Source organism: Lacerta agilis, chromosome 13 (assembly GCF_009819535.1).
Source record: "Lacerta agilis isolate rLacAgi1 chromosome 13, rLacAgi1.pri, whole genome shotgun sequence".
NCBI lineage: Eukaryota > Metazoa > Chordata > Lepidosauria > Squamata > Lacertidae > Lacerta > Lacerta agilis.
The window spans coordinates 34,987,938-35,004,133 of NC_046324.1; the positions used below are offsets into that span (position 1 = coordinate 34,987,938).

Sequence of the window (16,196 nt, forward strand, 5' to 3'; positions counted from 1 at the left end):
CAGTTATACAACATTCTACCTCTCTCCCCCAGCACTTTGAATCTAGGTGACCTTGGAACAGCCACAGGCTTTCAGCCTAACCTGCCTCACAGGGTTGTTGTGAAGGTAAAATGGAGAGTGGGAATTATGTACGCCACCTTAAGCTCCTTGGAGGAAAGTTGGGACATAAATAGAATAATAATAATAATAATAATAATAATAATAATTATTATTATTATTATTATTTATGGGGGGCGTGATTTCATTGTTTGTTGAAAAAGTTTTGGGATTTTATTTTATTTCAAGAAAAGAACCCACCTTCCCAACTCTAAAGTTGGGAACCCAGTGCATTTAACAATAACTTCCAATTGATCCCCCCCAACACCCCTCCCTACAGGTCACTGACACACGATGAAATTATGGGTCTTACATGTTAAGGAATGTGCAGTGATCACTTACACAGAGGCTGCTTCCAGGCCACGTGTTTATTGAGTGGGAATCCTGATCTGTTCTCAAGGAGGTGAGATGAGTTGCATCGACAGCATTTGTTCTCCAGCGCATTGCCCTCTCATTTTCCTTATCAAAAAAAAGTCCGTGCGGTGGGGGAGGTTTTTTTTTGGAGAAGCAGTGTTGTTGCAAAAAGCACCAGATAAACTTCACTGGTGCATTTTGGATGACAAGGATGTGACTGAATACCACCCTAAAATTTGTGGCAGTCTGTAAGCGCCCATATACTAACTTGCCTATTTCGCGGGGGGTGGGTGTGTGTGCGTGTGTAAATACATAGGCAGGCTGGCAGGCAGGAAGAGCAAGAGTTGAAGATTCCCCATGCAGAATACATGTGTGAGAATATATCTGAAGGAATTGAGATATTATTTCTTTCACTTTACGAGGGGAGGAGAGAGTATGGACCGGTTTGTTTCCTTTGAAAAGTGTGCATGAATAATAATGGGATGAATGGAATCTAGATCTGATTCCTTCTGCTTTCCAAGGGAGGAGGGTAAGGGCTGATGGTTTGTGTTTGCAAAGTGTGTGTGTGTGTGTGTGTTTGCGTCTACCATCCACACGCCAAACCGCCCCTCGAATCCCAGGGAAGCAGAGAGCCCAGTGCAGGTGGATCAAGGCAGACTTCCCTCCACATCCTCCAGGCCTCCAGTGCGACTTGAAAGACTCTGCCAGGAGCCACAGATACAAAAAGAAGCGAATCCAAAAACTTTGGGTCAGGCGGGGATTTTTCTCTTGTGGGGTTTGTGCTGGGAAATTTTCTCCACTTCTCCCATGATTAAAGATTCCCTCCTCTTCCCCCCCCCCGTCTTTTCTCTCTCTCCCCCCCCCCTTTTCTTCCTTCTTTCCTCTTTCTTTCTTTCTCTCTTTCTCTCTCCCTCCCTCCCTCCCCTTTCCCATTTTTGCCATACGAATAGCTGGGAGCTGCCAGGCATGTGACAAAATCTTCCTTATAGGGGCAGGAGTAAACTAAGGCCGTGTGATGGACGCCCTAAGGCCACACTTGCAGACAATATATACCTACCGCACAATCTCAAACGCTTCTCATTTTCACAGAGAGAACATCAGGCAGAGCACAGAGGGAGAGGGGGAGAGAGGCAGCAGAGACAGAAGGTCCTGCTTCAAGGTAAGACACTTTGTGCTGGTTCCCCCCCCCCCTTAAGAAGGAGGTTCCAGGAGGGCTGGAATGGAAGGCAACTTTTAGGAGCAAGTGTACAGTATTTTAAGTTCCAAATTCTATCTGGGTGGGTTTTCTGGGGGAAATCTCTCTTCTAGAAAAGTGTGTGGAACAGATTTTGGAACAATACTGGTCCTCTGCAGAAGTGAGATGAATGGACTTCGCAGAAGGCATAAATACAAAAACTTCCCTCCACCTTCCCTACCTTTTATGTAGTTTCTTAAGTTCTCGTGGCATTATAGAAAAATGTGGGAGATGCAAACAAACAGATCTAACTTTGGGCTCCTTCCTGGCACATCCTCTCAGCAGAGCTTTTCCCGAATGTGCAAAATGTGATTCCTCTTCTTGTAAATTAAGTTGCCTGCTTAAGAAACCTGATTGTCAATCCCTAATGAGATTCCCACCTTTCGAGGCAACCCCATTGTCAGGGCTATTGGTCACATCAAAATACTTTTTCTTTTTTTTCTTTTTACTTTTGCCTAAGTGTGGAATTTTCTGATTCGAGCACTTTTCTCTCTTTAAAAGCTTATTATTAGAGGTATTTGTTTGGGTGAAACTAAAAACTACTGAATTTGCCTGGTTGAGTCATTCTGAGAGCATTCTGCTCATTGCCATACTTGATGCCCAAGTTGTTGGGTGGTTTGCTTTGGCATCTGCTGCTTCGAGTTTCTGACTTTGGTTAGGCTGCACACTTAGCTTAAACATGGCTTCTTCACTCCCCCCCCCTTTAAAAACAGTATTCTCACAGATCCAGAATTGAAAGACTTATTTAGAATACAGGTTGTTTTAGATTCCTGGGTTGCGGTTGTGCATGGAGTTACACGGCTTAAATCCCACTGAAAAGTTAGCAGGATTTCGCTATGTACAGGATTGCAACTTTGGTCTTTAACTGCAGTTATTCCAAAGAGGATCTGCTGGTGCTTTCCTAGTCTGCTGTGTGTATAGGCTAAAAAAATATACATGCAATTAGAATTATAGAATTTTAGAGTTGGAATGGAACTTGGAGGACATCTCATCCAGCCAACTAACTGCTCAGTATTGGACCTTGGGAATATGGCATCTCGTCTAGCTTCTTCTTAGGAATATGCGAGTGGAAAGCTACTTTAAACTGAGTCAAACTATCGGTCTAGCTGGCTCAGTATTGTCTGCACTGACTGGCAGTGGCTCTCCGGGGTTTCAAACAGGGGTGTCAGTCAGCCTTACCTGGAGATGATGCCAGGAATTGAACCTGGGACCTTCAAAGCAGATGCTCTGGCACAAAACTGCAGCCCATCCCTAAATTCCTCCAGCTTAAATACCTCCAGTGATGGAGAATCTGCCACCTCTCCAAGGCAAAGCAACCCCTCTCGGGAGGTTTCTCCTAACATTTAACTGGAATAGGCTTCCTTATTTGCATATATAACATGCACATTTAGTCCTTCAGAGGCCAAATTGTTCCACAGGTGATATCCCAAGGCAGTTTGGGCAGCTTAGTAAACCTCTGCTGCAGCTGCTACAGAGAACACCCTTCCTGGAATTGCTGGCCCACTTAATGCCAAGCCAAACCAAGTCTTAGTGTGAAAAGGGAAAACACACGCATTCACGGACCAAATATCACAGCTGCCGTGGTTTCCCTTCACCCCGGTTGCTTCTGCACTACTCAGGGCTAAGCCATGGTTTGACTTAGTGTTGCATCCCAACCTGGGCTTTTGGTTTGTCTGGACTGAAACTTCAACCTCGATGGATGCTCCCCACGCTGGAACCAAGGGGACTTTGAAGGTAAAGGGAGGCAGTGGCTGTTACGGAATTGGAAGGGGGCTGTGTTTGGAAGGTTCCTGGAGTTGGTGAGCCCCACTCACAGTTCCAGCATGTTGATGGATGACTTTTGCATCACTTTTTATGGCAGCTGGGGGACCCCTGTGTTTTGGTGGGAACTGAGGGAGAAAGAGGCAGAAACTGTTGGGTTTTGAGCAGGAGGGGACGCAGCGCCAGTGCTTTTCTTCTAGAAGAAAAAAAATGTGCCGGTACTGCGTACCCCCCCCCCCCCCCAAGAAAGAAAGCACTGCATAGCACCTTCTTTGCATGCAGAAAGTTTAATCTCTGGCATCAGGTAGGGATGGGAATGCGACTTCCATGGAAACCCTGGAGAGCTGCTGCCTGTCTGTGCCAACAACACTGAGCTAGATGGAGCAGCTGTCTGACTTTGGTATAGAGCAGCTTCCTTTGTTAGCAAAAGACCACAGCTCAGTGGCAGAGAGCATCTGCCTTGCACGGGGAAGGTGCCCGGTTCAGTTCCCCTGCATCTCCAGGTAAGACACGGAATGATGTGCCTTACATGAAACCCCAAAGAGCTGCTGCCAGGCAGTGTGGACAATACTGATGGAGATGGACCCAGTGGTGCAAGGCAGCTTTCTTTGTGCTTGTGGGTATAGGTTTTGCAGAAAGGGAGAAGTCCAGGGATGACTACGAGGGGACCTTTACAAAGGGATTGCAAGCAATGTGCAGGGCTGGCTGTTTGACTCTGATTTCAAGTAAAGATTTTGAGATGTCAGTTTTGGCTCAGGGATGTTGCGTTCTGATCGGCAACAGGGCAAGGAACTTCCCTTCTCTCTCCCCCCCCCCCAATCCTCTGAAGTGATGAGTGTTTTCCCCCTTTATTTTATTTTTCAATAACTTTTTATTGGGTTTCAAAATAAAATAAACGATACAAATAAATAGACCGAGTCTACTCCTATCATTTGTATATAACAAAAAATGCATGCTAGATCTGCAGTAATATCTTAGACATACGCTTTGTTGCTAGTGGTCAATGTACAAGTTCTAGAGATCACCTTTATATATCATTTAGGTGTACCCAGGATGTCTAAAGTGTGTTTGCTTTCTCCCATGGCTCAATGGGGATTGTGTAGCCCCCGACAGGGAGATGGAAGCTTTTCAATTTGTGCAGGGACATCACTGCTGCACACCCTGAGGAATTTCAGCTAAGTCAAATGGTGTGAATATAAGCAGAAACAGGGCCTGTTTACTAATATAGTCGGTTGGGAAGACGTAGAGCCAGACAAGGATCACTGTTAGCCCATGATACAACCTGCTAGCCTCTATCACTGAATGGAACCTCCATGTGCAAGTGAAGTCTACCACGGAATGCCAGTTTCTTGAGGACAACAGCTAGGGAGGACGGTTGATATTGCCACCATGCTCTGCTTGTGGGCTTCTCAGAGAGGCTTCTGATTGGCTACTGTGGGAGTAGGATGCTGAATAGGCCTTTGCTCCAACCCAGCAGGTGTTCACCTTGCTCCTGCCCTTTCGTCAGGAGAAACATCATGAATCCAGCAAAGCTCTAGTGAAGCAATTCTGCTCCCCCTTTCTCTGCTTCTTCAGCCTGGGAGAATGAATTCTGAATTCTGGAGCCCTGCCGCATGAAGGCCACGTAACCTTTCTCCTTTTGCAGCGTTCCCCTGCAACCTCTCGCTTTCTCGCTGCTGTTTTACACCCGCACAAACCCCTGGTTCAGTTTTTGTCTATAAGCACAGGAGGGAATTGCACCGTGAACAGTTATCTCACGGCTATGAACCGAGTGATGGGTATGGCAAAATCTCTGGGAATCCCTGATTTTACAGGAAAACGAAGTGTCTGCACGATAGCCTACCAATGAACCTGCCGTGGTGCCAGCTTCGGTTTCGGTTATTTGAGAAATGTCATTTAAGGAATTTAATTAAGCAAGCAGCTTGGTTTTTAGACCCAGTGGAAAGGCAGCACGTGTGGGGTAAAGGAAAGAAGTACTACTAAGAACTCTTGACGGATTTCAGGGAGACAATGTCCTCTTTTGGCGCTTCTCCCGCCTGCTTAGTGTGCGGTTGCTTCCTGCTTGCAGAAATCAGCCTTTTGCAGTTTCTGTTGCCGCTGTTCAGTATTTCAGAGTGCTGGCAATGTGTCCCATGTTGCTGTACAAATAGAAGTCATATCCAAATCCAGTTTAGGCAGGCAAGTTTGCAAAGGAGATGCTGTACCACTGAGCTGCAGCCCTCCCCTTGGAGCGATTGCAAAGACCCAGCTTGGTTAGTGGGAAGGCAGGTGAGAGGTACAATGGCATTATTAGGATGGTAGGTGGAATACTATTCCGGGTACCAGAAGCAGTTGAAACATTAGTTTAGGGCTGTGTTTGCCCACCAGATAACACAGAGGTACTTGTTGAGACTGGTATTTGTCTGCTGCTGCTGTTTGTTTGTTTGTTTATTAAAAAGCTGTAACCACCAGAGTCCAGTTGCAGCGTTTGATGCTTATAATCCATAGTTCCACGAAACGATCTACGAACGTCCCCCATTTCCAATGGCAGAATTTCCTGCTTAGAATCCACGGCAATCTTAAATGCTCTAGGAATATCTGGGTCCCAGGGAATCTGGGTCTGTTCTGGTGACAAGTGGGCGATGTATAATCACACATCACATCAGTGCTCTTAGCAGCATAACCTTTTCCACGAAACCATTTGAGCCTACCCGGGCGTGGAGAGATTAAAACACTTAGCATATGCAGGCACAAGCAATCAAGCATCTTAAAACAAAACAAAATGGAACAGTACAAGGGCATCTACCGTCTTATGAACCTAAACAAAACCTCTCTTAGCATTTTCATAAAGGAATATGTCTGTGCGTAGCTTGTTCTTTCCAGTGGCTCAGAGTTCGGGTTGTTGCTGCTTATTTATTTGTGGTGAGGTGCAAATAAGAGGAACACACCATTGTTTCTTACCCGCAAACCCTTTGCTCTGTTCAGAGATGATGCATCCAGGTATGTTGCTAATAATTATAATTTAAATACTGCTGCATCCATGTAGATGGAGCCTTACGGAATTTCACAGGTTAAAAAAAAAGGTCTCTGCTCTCAGGAGCTTGCAGTCTAAAACAGTGAGGAATGCAAAGGAGGGAGAAAGAGACAAAGGGAGGGAGGCAAGAGAGTGGGCAAGGGCAGTTTCATGCGCACAACGCTTGATTCCAGTTGAGAAAGGGGGAGAAATTTGTTTCAGTTCACATTTATAGGTAAATCTACCTAATTCGCATTTTCCAAAGCAACATGCAAACTGAGGTTCACCCTTCTTAGAATTTTGCAATGCAGTTCTCCAGCCAAATAGTACCGGTATATGCATTTTTGAACACAATAACTTAAGTCTGCATAAAAATGCCTATGCTAGTGGAAAATAACCTAGGTAAATTATTATTATTATTATTATTATTATTATTATTATTATTATTATTATTATTTCTAACCCACCTTTTTCCCTGATGGGACTTAACGTGTTAACAGATAAAAATAAGAGCTGCAAAAAATAGAAAAATCTATCATTGAAAAACAATTAAACATGTAAACAATTAAACACTGATAGAATCAAAACACCATATATATATATAATCCTCCACAAAGAGGTTTTGGGAAAACAGGAGAGAGAAGTGTGGATAACAGGAATTGTAGTCCAAAACATTTGGAGGGCAGCTTGTTGGTGAAGACTGCCCTAAAATCCTTGTACTTTGCATACAGTATCTATGAGATATGTATTCCATATTTTAGATTTTCCTCTCGTGGCCACTTGCAGTAAAAATTACTCATCCTTTGTTTATTGGGAGATGTGCTGAATTTATGGGACGTGTAGAAGCAAACTTTGAGCCAGTGTGTTTTTAACAAAGCAAAACAAAAGCACACCTAACCCTTCTAATGAGCAGCTGATTACGGTAATTTGAAATAAAAGGCTTATTTGGTTCTGTTGATTACTGGCTCCATTACCGTCAACTGGTATCACGCCTTCAAACCGTGAACCCGGTGACCCCTTCCCAGTGAAAGCGGAGTTAAACGGGGCTGCTGTGAAACATGGGAAATATTGTAGGCTGAGGTTTGCACAACTGAAAAATGGAAACTCTTAAGCTCCTTGCTCCCAGCAGCCCTGTGAAATATGGGCATGCTCTGTGGACAGAGGGAGTCACAGAAAGTTGAATGTCAGCTGGAAAAGAAAAACAGAAAACCAAAGGACAGGTGGAGAATGATTTCCATGACAGCTTATAAGCAGTGCTTTTTTTTTTCTTAAAAAATGTTTAGTGGCACTTTTACTTTATCGTTCAAATCAGGGAAAATAAATACAGTAAATGGACAAAAGTACAAAGATTCACAAAATGTTTAGGGAGTATACCCCAAGAAGAAAAGCACTGCTTATAAGTATCCCAGAACATGTATTTGGCTGGAATCCGGATTAGGAGCACTACTCCTAATGTGCAGCCATCAGATGGGGACTGCAGCATTGAGAAAGTGGTACTTAACCCTCCCCCCGCCATGCCATTTCCCAGATGAAAACCCGCCCCCTCCTGCCCCAAACATCTCTGCAGAGCAAAACATAGAGGGGACCCATTTTTACCCCTCTCCCAATCCCAACCCCTCCTTCACAGTTGCTAGTGGCAGTAAGAGAGTTCAAATCTGCAGGAAATCCTGTCTGCGAGAAATCCTGGCTATGACCCATACCACCTCGACACAGGCAGATCCTAGTGCAAAGAATTGCTGCTCTTTCTCAGTGAGGTGTTAAGGTGGATCTTCCATGGCTGTTCCACAATTCTGGTGATATTGTGGTGTTCTTTCTACCTTCTCTGTCTTTTTGGTATATTCACCTTGCGGCACTACATCCACAGCAGTGGGCTGTGATGGTGCAGCTGCTGGGAGTGCAGAAGGGGAAGGCCCAATTCAGCCAACTGGCCATTTGGAGAGAGCAGAGAATCCTGAGCGATCCTTAATTTTTTTTTTTTTAAAAAAACCCCAATTCTTTATTTATCACTGGGTGCTTTATTCATTTGAAGCACTATTTCTCGCTGCTCCCCAGGAAATGCCGAAAAGCAAAAAGAGAAGTATGGGTTTCTCCAGATGACCTGTTTTGTAGAGCATTCATCCTCATTTGACTATGTGTGCTCTTTATAAAGCATTCATCCTGCAGGGAGGGGATGTGGCAATGGACATTCATCACGCAGCTGTCCAGATTTGCTTGTGTGGTGGTTAGCTGTCTTCCTGTTAATTGTTTGTTCATCCCACACTGTTCAGTGCATTCCCCACCCCCACCCCCACCCCCGGATCATTTTCCAGCAACAAACATCACTGTGGGGATTTATTTGAAGTGCATTTGTTGTGTTAGTCTTGTGTTAAATAGCAACAGAGCGTTTTAATCCACTTGAACTGCTCCAGACTGGATTTCCAGGATGCGATAGAATCCTCGCCACAAAATGCAGGCAATCTGGAGGCGACCTAAGCACTTATTCTGTTTTGGATCAAAAGTATAGATTGGAATTGCCTAATTAGGGGAGGCGGGGAATGTTGCTAAAAAGCATGGTGGCTGCAAAAAGATTTCCCGTGGATGGAGCAATGATGAGGAAAGGTTGCAGCATCTGGGACGTCCTTGTTGTTTAGTCGTGTCCAACTCTTCACGACCCCATGGACCAGAGCATGCCAGGCCCTCCTGTCTTCCACTGCCTCCCGCAGTTTGGTCAAACTCATGTTGGCAGCTTCGAGAACACTGTCCAACCATCTGGTCTTCTGTCGTCCCCTTCTCCTTCTGCCCTCCATCTTTCCCAACATCAGGGTCTTTTCCAGGGAGTCTTCTCTTCTCATGAGGTGGCCATAGTATTGGAGCCTCAGCTTCAGGATCTGTCCTTCAAGTCAGCACTCAGGGCTGATTTCCTTAAGAATGGATAGTTTTAGAGAAAAGGCAAGTCAGAGGTGCCAGGCTAGAAGTTTATAAAATGATGCATAACATGGAGATAGGGGATACAGTGGAACCTCGGGTTACGTACTATCCTCCTTATGAACGCTTCAGGTAATGAGCTCCATTAACCCGGAAGTAGGTGCTCCTGGTAGCGAACTTTGCCCCGGAATGGGAGTGGAAGTCGCGTGCTGGCGGCGCTGCGGCAGTGGGAGGCCCCATTAGCGAAAGCGCACCTCAGGTTAAGAACGGCTTTGGGTTAAGAACGGACCTCTGGAATGAATTAAGTTCATAACTGGAGGTAGCACTGTAGAGGAAAGATTTTTTTTTCTCCCTCTCTCGTAACACTAGAACTTGTGGGCACGTGAAAGTAAGGGCTTCTACACGTGACACGTAGATACACTATGCAACTCCCTCCTTCTCCACCAACTTGGATGGCTTTAAAAGAGGATTGGACAAATTCACGGAGGTAAAGGCTATCCATGGCTACCATCCCATGATAGCTAAGCTCTGCCTCCACAGTTGGAGGAAATGCTTCTGAATTCCAGTTGCTGGAAACCACAGAAGCAGAGAGTCCTCTTGTGTTTAGGTTCTGCTTGCAGGTTTTGGATAGGCATCTGGTTGGCCCATGTGAGAATGGGATGCTGGACCAGCTGGGCCATTGGCCTGATCCAGCAACACTCTTCTTATGTCCTCATTGCCGCATTGCCCACCATTATTTTTTTTTAAAGTGTTATAGTGCTATAACATTCTTTTCTTTTCTTTTTTACAAGTTAAAAATAAATTTTATTGAGATAATCTTAAAAATATAGTCCAAAGTATAGTCAAATAATCATACACACATTGATACATTGTTACAGATGAAATTAAGAAATTACAAAAAAACCCACAAAAACAGAAAAAGGTTGTTGTTGTTGTTCAGTCGTTCAGTCGTGTCCGACTCTTCGTGACCCCATGGACCAGAGCACGCCAGGCACGCCTATCCTCCACTGCCTCCCGCAGTTTGGCCAAAAACTCATGTTAGTAGCAGAAAAAGGTTACAGAAGTGCAAAAGAGAAATCACAAAAATACAAAAGCAAAAGTAGGTTACACTACTTCATCACACAGCTCACATCCATTTACCCAGACTAGAAATAAGATAGAAATAAAAGTAAAAGCTACAAATTAAAAGACTTCCTAAAGTTCTACTTCGTGTTCCTTACTTATACTTATGTCAATGCTGTTTTATACATATATTTCCTCAAAAAAAAATTCTTATTTATAACTATATTTACCTTGTTCCTGTGCGTGAGTCACTCCAGACAGACCACCAGTGCTATACACATTCTTTTAGGATGCTTCCAGGTTGGTGTTTATTGTGGGCCCAGTCCTTCTCATGCATTCCAGCTCCGTAGAAAACAGAACCACACCCTATTGCTAGCAACCTGCTTGCATTAACTCAGTGACCCATTTATTGGAAGCATCCTTAAGCAATATTTTTATTTTTATTTTTTAATTTTTGAAAAGAATAACCAGAAAAGAATTTTTTAATAGTAATTAGAAGCTTGGTTAAGAAAACCAAGAGGGCAATAAAAATGGAGCCCACAGCAAAGGTTGTAGTGCGGGGATCATCAGTGTGGATGGCATGCAATGCGCCCAAAGAAATCTTCCTTGGTGCCCACTTGGTGCCCATTAGACTTCAGAGAACACAGTCATGTGACATGGCACCGGTGATAGCTGGTGCCCATTGGGACATGTAGGGCAGAAGGCAGGGGGATCGGGGGGAGGGATCTGCTTTGCATTCAGAAGGTCTCAAGTTCAATACCTGGCATCTCCAGTTAGAACAGGTGTCATGGAGGAAAATCTGGCTTAATGCAAAGCAGGATTATCAGTATCGAAGTTGGCACACGATGCAGAGAGAGATCCGGGGGGGGGGGCTTAGGGAGGAGAGTGTGGTCATGGAGTTGTGGGCGAATGCCTGAACATGGCCGATGTGGGTGGCTTATGGGTGGGTGGAGATCCCAAATTACGGTCTGAATTTAGTAGAAGTTCCGTCACATCCTTTAACAGGGTGCTGCCGAAAAGCATATACTGTCTCCGCCAAGAAGAGTAGTGGAGAGGGTTGACAAAATGATGAGAAAGTCGAAGTGTGACGCTAGAGTTGAGGTCTTCAAAATGGTTCCTGGAGGCACCACAATGCCCTCAGTCACCCCCTTGGCTCCCACCAAGCCACTCTACCCATTCACAGTTTTTCGAGTTGTTTGGCTTGTTTATACTGGTTGCCTTTTGAGGGGCGATTCTTGTTCTTTGCCTGTGTGTTCTTTGTTTGGTGGGAGTGTTTTGCCTGTTGTGGGCGCGCATTGCTGCCGTTTCTTTCATGAAATGGGTAGTTTGTTTACTTACTTACTTACTGCTTGCATTTATACTGATTGCAGGGAAGACTGTGGTATCTTTATACGGCTTATTTACGCATATAGGCAACCTGAGCATACGATGGAGGGGTTCAGAGCATCAGTACCCTAAGAGGGTCTTGTTTCTCCCATAGCTGCATCCTCGGATTCAAACGGAGATCAACCCATTGCTCTGCCTCTCTAGCTTTTCAGCTAAACGCATAACAATACTGTCTTTCTGCCGAGGTATCCGAGGCACGGTTTGCAATGTTAAAATATTAATACAAACAAACAGTACAAAATATTCTTCACTAGCCCCCCTGGCCTGGGCTTCTCCTCTCCTGCCTTCCCCCAGGGTGTGCAAGTCTTGGGTAGCCCCAGGTAGGTATGGGTGAATCTGTCATTTTCAATTTCTCTTTGTTTCTCGCTTTCCCCATCTTCAGCTCAGTTCTCCATGTTTCCATATCGGTTTGCATTAAACAATAATAAAAAGCCTTCCTAAAAATTCATCACCATTTGAGCATGAATTTATCATTATACGCATATTTTTATATGCAGTTTTGCCTTCTATGCAAGTTTTCACCAGCTCTTTCCCCCAGTATAATGCATTTTCATGAACAGGTGCATTGTTATGCAGGCTATACCTAATAGATTCATTTTTTAAAATATATATATATATTTTTACGAACAATGCAAATACACAGAGAAGAATGTTACATGGAAAAGGAAGTGATTAATTAATCATTCACCAAAAAGAAAACCCGTGGTTTGAAACCGAAGAAAATAATGAATAAGGTCTTACATCTCCCTCAAACTTTTCATTCCAAGAGGGTATAAAAATTGCCAATTTCTCTACAAAGTATGTGCATGCTTGTACATGTTCTGTGGCAGGATAACTTGCGCTCCTGCGAGGTAAGCCAGGCTGGGAGGTCTTGACTGGCCCAAACTCATCCAGTGAGCTGCATAGCTGAGTGGGGATTTGAACTCTAGCCTCTCAAGTCCCAATCTAACCACTATACCACATTATGAACTATTTTTCTCCCCCATTCCTAGCCCCAGAGAAGTGGACTCAGGGGTGCCCCAAGATTTTTTTCAGACCTTTGATGGATCCTCCAGGACCTGGTGGGTATTTATTCATTCATTCATTCAATTTAGCAAGATTTATGTACTGCTTTCTTATAATGGTGTGAAATAGACATCAAAAAATCATAAAACAGCCTTTAAAACAACAGACATAATAAAATCCTCAAACTTTACATAAAATCAAGGAATTTTAAAAACGAATGTAGGTGATGAAATTTCTGGGGAGTCTTGCCTAAACAAATATTTTTTTCTAGCTGGTGCAAAAAACAGCAGTACAACAAAAGAGCCCGCTTAATATTAATTGGCAGGGGGTTTCAGAGAGTAGGTGCCGACACCCTAATTGATTGATTTATTGCAAGTGGCAGAACAAACATGGTGTGAAACTGACAAAACCTTCAGACCAGGTTATGAGCTTCCCTCTGAGCACACGGGTTGCATTTTTACCCCAATGTCCAGAATGGAGTTCAGTCCAGCAAATCTGATCAGCATTCACTGCTGTTGTTGCTTTCAGTTCGCAAATAATTTGCACATTTGCATTCTGTTTCACCGAATCACTGAATTGTAGAGTTGGAAGGCACCCCGAGGACCATCTAGTCCAACCCCCTGCACTGCAGGAACATTTTGTGCAACATAGGGCTTGAACCCACAACTCTGAGATTTCGTGCCCTATCTCCGGAGCTATGCATCTGTAAATGAATGGGGTGGAATAACGTAACGACAATGTAACTTAAGTCATTGATTCTGTGAACCGCAAAATTTAATCGCAGTGGACCCTGAGACAAAGCAAGTAGCTTTTGGCGGAAGACAAACTGCAGTGGAACGGGGACGTTGGTGCATGCGGAAAATCCAGGGTGGGGTGGAAAGCAATGCCTTCTCCCATCCCTAGGTGTGACTCTGTCCTTGGCTGGCATTATCCCTCCTTGCATGAAACAGATCTGTGGAGCGAACCCATGGTCCACCTCTCCCCGAGACGGATGATAGCAGGCGAGGTACGAGTACAAGGAAACCAGCACAGCTGTGTGGCTTTCGGAGCTGCATGATCGATTGCCTCTGTTCAGCATCTTCCCCTTCTCTGGATCCTCACATACATTTTTCATGTTTGCCCCTCCTGGGCAAAGGCTGTCTGTCTAAGAATTTTTTTAAAAAATAAAAAAATAAAAAGAGAATCAACCATCAACCAAAGTGTACTTTGTTTCTCTGGGCCCTGGAGGTTGTTTTAGTTAAAGGGGCCAATCTATAAATTCCAAGCTGGGAATTGTTTTGCTATATATACGAACAAAGAAGTCACATCACCACCACCCCCTGCGTGTGTGTTTTAAAAGCTTCTTCTGGTCGGCCTGGGGCTACAGGCTGCTTTATAAATCGGGAGCAGGAGGGCCATATTAATATAATATCACAGAGACAGGTGCAAGGAGAGCACGAAGCAGTAAAGGAGTGGCCCACGGGTGGCCTGATCCTGCTGCAATTGTCAGTTCTTTCCTAATTTCAAAGGGCTGAAAATCCACGCGAGGTTTTGAATCGCCTTGGAGATTTCTTTCTTGCCACTTTTTTTTTTTTAAGTGAACCGTAGGATCAGGCTTTAATGCAGAAATGGAAGAAGAGGCATTTGTGATGCAAATGAACATTCTGACCAACATTGATGTGTGTCTCTCTCCCCCCCCCGCCACCCCCAAAAGCAGGTGAAGTAGCTCAAAATGACTCTCTTTACTAATTCTAGGACTTGGGCTCAAATGAGACATGATGCTAAACAATTGTGCTAATAGCTTTCTACAAAGTAAATAACAGGTTCAGGGACCCTGATTTGGACTGAGAGCCTGATGTTTGTGGGTTTTTTAACTGTTTGGTCCCTGTTGCTGCCCAAACCCATCCCTCCTTTCTTGCCATTTGCATGGGGGGAGATTCTCACTGGAGCAAATGGGATATTCCCCCCCCCATGTAAATAGCAACCTCAGGGGGACCGATCCAGACTGTAGTGAGAGGCAAATGATTCTTGTTCCCCCCCCTTGGCAATATCATTATTAAAAGCTGTTTGTGCAACCGCTAATGATGTCAATGACATCTTTATTCTGAACGCAGATTGCATCCAGGTTCCCTGTTTGTTGAGCATCCATCCTGGTTTGTCAGCGCAGAGTTGGTGGGGAGGTCAGACGACATTGGCTATTTATCATGGAATTGTAGAATTGGAAGGGACCACGAGGGTCATCTAGTCCAACCCCCTGCAATGCAGGAATCTTTCACCCAATGTGGGGCTTGAACCCACGAACCTGAGATTAAGAGTCTCATGCTCTACCAACTGAGCTAATTGAGCATTTGTCCTGATTTTTTTGCTGGGAGGTGATAATTACCTTGTGCCAAGCAAGCATTTACCCCAGGCTTTACAGTGTTTCTCTCCATCACTTTCCTTACTGCAAGAAGTCCATTGCTTTTCAGTTTTTGTTTTTCTGGAATCAGGTTTGTTGTGCAGGAGTGTCAAATCCACTTTAATTGTGCAACTGAAATTTGCCTGTACCCATTAGAATAGAGACAGACTGGAAACACCCACAAATGCTGTGACCCGAGAGAAAGCCGCTGCTTGAGAAAGAACCATGGCTCAGTGGCCTTGATCCCTGACCTCTCCAGGTAGGGCTGGGAAAGATTCACTGTCTGAAATGCTGGGGAGCAGCTGCCAGTCAGGGTAAACAATATTGAGCTACTGCAGGGTTTGGCTTTATTTCCTATGCAACAGCAAAAAAAAGCATGACTATAGATCACCAGCAATTCACAGGGACATACGGAAAGATACTTTTATTTGAATGCGAAATATTTGGGTGCATTTGAATGAGGCTGGGACTGTACTCGGAGAAGCAGGTCAGGAAGGCGTTTGCTATTTTCATTATGTTCATTAAAAAGACAATACTGAGCCAATACCAATGGCCTGGCTCATTATAAGGCAGCTTCCGATGACCCTGTGCTTAGTCATCTCTGGTGTCTAGCCATACGCTGAGGTTCCCTTTTGAGTCCTTTCCAACTCTACAATTCTGTGGTACCGAGTGGTGTAGGACAAGCACAGTGCAATAAAAATGAAAATTGTGTAAAATTACTGTACAACTATAACTCAGAATTCAGTTACGGTGCCTGCTGGATTAGTCTTCCTTAGACACTTAAGTTCAACAGGGAGGGGGCTTGTCTGTTCTCAGCTGGAAAGGAGTTCCATAAAATTGGACCCAAGTAGTGAGTGCATAGCTCCCCACAGATGCAAAAGCTGAGCATCTGAGCCAGGGGTGACCACCTGAAGACCTCAGTGATCAGGGAGGGTTATAAGGGATCAGGCAGTCCTTGAGGTATCCTGGGCCCAAGTGGTTCAGGGCATTTAAAATCGACAGAAGCACCTGCACCCTGGGCATTG

The 16,196-nt window shown here is 44.5% G+C and overlaps 1 protein-coding gene and 1 non-coding gene across 2 annotated transcripts in view; one reads left to right on the top strand and one right to left on the bottom strand.

Annotated features, from left to right (window-relative positions):
• Positions 1 to 1,463: 1,463 nt before the first annotated feature.
• Positions 1,464 to 16,196, top strand: part of PRR35 (proline rich 35) — a 38,996-nt gene continuing 24,263 nt past the window's right edge. The window contains exon 1 of the mRNA XM_033167717.1: positions 1,464 to 1,609. Within this exon, the coding sequence (XP_033023608.1) occupies positions 1,466 to 1,609 (144 nt within the window). The 5' untranslated portion in view covers positions 1,464 to 1,465. The remainder of the gene's footprint in view (positions 1,610 to 16,196) is intronic.
• Positions 15,047 to 15,119, bottom strand: TRNAK-CUU. Its single transcript has one exon. It is a non-coding gene; the product is annotated as a tRNA-Lys (tRNA).